This window comes from Propithecus coquereli, unplaced genomic scaffold (assembly GCF_000956105.1).
Source record: "Propithecus coquereli isolate 6110/MARCELLA unplaced genomic scaffold, Pcoq_1.0 Scaffold27, whole genome shotgun sequence".
NCBI lineage: Eukaryota > Metazoa > Chordata > Mammalia > Primates > Indriidae > Propithecus > Propithecus coquereli.
In genome coordinates, this window is record NW_012148285.1 from 10,731,449 (window position 1) to 10,734,168 (window position 2,720).

The 2,720-nt window shown below is 35.1% G+C and overlaps 1 protein-coding gene across 1 annotated transcript in view; it reads left to right on the forward strand.

Annotated features, from left to right (window-relative positions):
* ERCC4 (excision repair cross-complementation group 4) overlaps positions 1-2,720 on the forward strand; it is a 36,400-nt gene that overhangs the window by 11,860 nt on the left and 21,820 nt on the right. Inside the window, exons 5-6 of the mRNA XM_012647545.1 lie at positions 1,084-1,264; positions 2,347-2,475. Coding sequence (XP_012502999.1) covers positions 1,084-1,264; positions 2,347-2,475 — 310 coding nt within the window. The remainder of the gene's footprint in view (positions 1-1,083; positions 1,265-2,346; positions 2,476-2,720) is intronic.

Here is a 2,720-nt window from a genome sequence, read left to right on the forward strand (position 1 = left end):
ATACTCTGGCTAGTAAAAGTGAAAACATTGTTTTAGATATTCTTTTAGTAACTATAGCTAAATATAGAAATAGTTTGCATCTTGTGGAAATATTTAACCTCTAGTAGATGATTTTACAAAAGAAACATGCAGTTTTATGTCCCAGTCTGCCTAGGACAGACCAATATCTACCTACATCCTGGAATAAATATTACTAGTATATCATTTCATTTTCCCAAGTGTTCTAGTATGGACAATAAATTATAGAGTCATCCAAATACTCCTGCTCAGTATTAAATTTGTTAGATAAGAGATGATACAATGATACTGCTTTCATACCAGGCTATAAATATCTGGTGAACATCAGGTAATTCTGTCACTAGAAAGTTGCAGAATCCGTTTGTGAGGGAAACGTGCATATACACAGCTGTGGATGTGTAGACACCTGTATAGTACATACATACAGCGCTTCTTTGTTTTAGGTGGCTTTTTGGGATCTTAAAAAAAAGATCAAACTTAGTCAATTGTTAATTTAACAAATATTTTCCCATCATGAATCCACTTTAAAAAAAAAAAAACTAAACAAATCTTTACACTAACAAATTCGGGTACATTGTTATTTAATTTGATACTATGTAGTTTACCCGGCTTTTATGCCCTCTGTGCTGTAGTCCAGCTGGATTCCACTTCTTTAACCGTCCGGGATAGAGTCAGAGTCAAACCTGGCAGGAACTGAATGTAGCTGAGCTACATGCTTTGACTCTGTTTTATGATTATCTGATGTTTATCAGGCCTTTTCTCTCCTGACAGTAACATAAATACGGATAATGATAGATGGACTCTATCTGATCATAAAGATTTTAGCGGTAAGGCACTCTGCTTAAAGTTAAGCATTTTTATTGGAATTTTATAAACTGAAATTTTCTAGCCACTTTCTTGGGGAATGTTTTAGGTTTTTTATTATCGTGAACTACACATAACAAAATTTATCATTTTAACCATTTTTAGGTATAAAGGGAATAATCTTTTTTGAAAGTATGATATGTATTAAGAATAGCTATATGGAACATATTTTAGCAATCTTAAATTTTATTTTTGTTTTAGACTATCCGCCATTATCTGGATCCTTTGTGGCACCAGCTCGGAGCCAAGACAAAATCCTTAGTTCAGGATTTGAAGATATTACGAACTTTGCTACAATATCTCTCTCAGTATGATTGTGTCACATTTCTTAATCTTCTGGAATCTCTGAGAGCAACCGAAAAGGCTTTTGGTCAGAATTCAGGTGGGAGATAAAAATACTAATAATATTCTAGCAGCTGATTTGAATAGTGTTAGATTTTGGTGGGCAATCAGATGTGAGGAGTGCTGTATTCAACTATATGTTATACTAAGATTTCAAATTATGTTTCATGTTCATATCACAAGGATGTAGGTTTTATTGATAGCTAATGTTTCCGCCTACTTAACTTCTGTTCTGTGTAATAATAAATATTCATATCCATTCTGGGCAATTTTATTTCTAGAAAAGACTGTGTGTAGTACAGGCAGTCCCCAACTTAGAAATAGGTTGTGTTCTGGAAGTTTAGTTGTTAAAGAACTTAAAATTCATTTTTCCCAAAGAAAAAGCAAGGAAATGTGGAGTTTCATCAGCTGGAGTGCCAAAGACTGAAGAGCAAAAGAGATTTATAGGGATATATACGTATGCAACTGGCCACCATCTTGTTTTCCTACCACTGTTGTGGCCTCTGTGGCTTCTGTCACTGTTTGACTAGACCAGTGTTTTTCAAAGGATGGTCCACAGGCACCTGGGGTCAAAATTTAATACAGCGAATAATTTATACTACTTCTTCAGGGACATGCTTAAGTAACAAACTGTAGAAGCATGACAGTAAAGAATGCATTGACTGCTAGTACACTTTCGTGACACTGCCTTGGTTTATGCTAAGGCACCAGCAGCGTTACCCAGCAAAGCTTTACACCATCACTGGAAATGTCAACATAGGGAAAGAAATCAAATAATGTCTTAGTATTATTATGAGAAAAGTTTCGACATCACAGACCCCCTGAAAACATTTGGGGACCCCTGGGAGTTCATGGACGACATTTTGAAAACCACTGGTCTAGCCAAACAGTGACAGAGACCACAATAGTGGGAGAAAGTGTGGTTGGTAGGAAGATAAGATGGTGGCCAGTTATGTATGAGGTCTGTCCGAAAAGTATCCAGCCATATAACCGTTCTCAGATGTATTAACAATGGCTGGATACTTTACGGACAACCCTCGTATGTAGGTTTTGTGACCATCAGAGACTATTTGAAATTAACCATAAATTGAAAACACTCTTTTTTTTAACTTTTCATATTAGGTTGGCTGTTTCTTGACTCCAGCACCTCAATGTTTATAAATGCTCGAGCAAGGGTTTATCATGTTCCAGATGCCAAAACGAGTAAAAAAGGCAAAATGTCTGAAAAAGTGGAGATTAAAGAAGAACAAGGTATCTTGTAGGGTTAAATCTTTAAATATGTCTTTTATTTAGGTATTTGGTGTGGAAATGCTTATCAAGTTAGAGTGTAATTTAAAATCTCCTTTGGCCATGTAAAAAGTTTGTGCCTGTATGTTAAATATATATATGTATGTTATATGTAACATATGTAATGTATGTTAAAAGTATTCGGTATGGCAAGTCTTAGAATCCATTGCCAGTTGGTTCCAAATTACAAATGGTAAATATCAATCTAG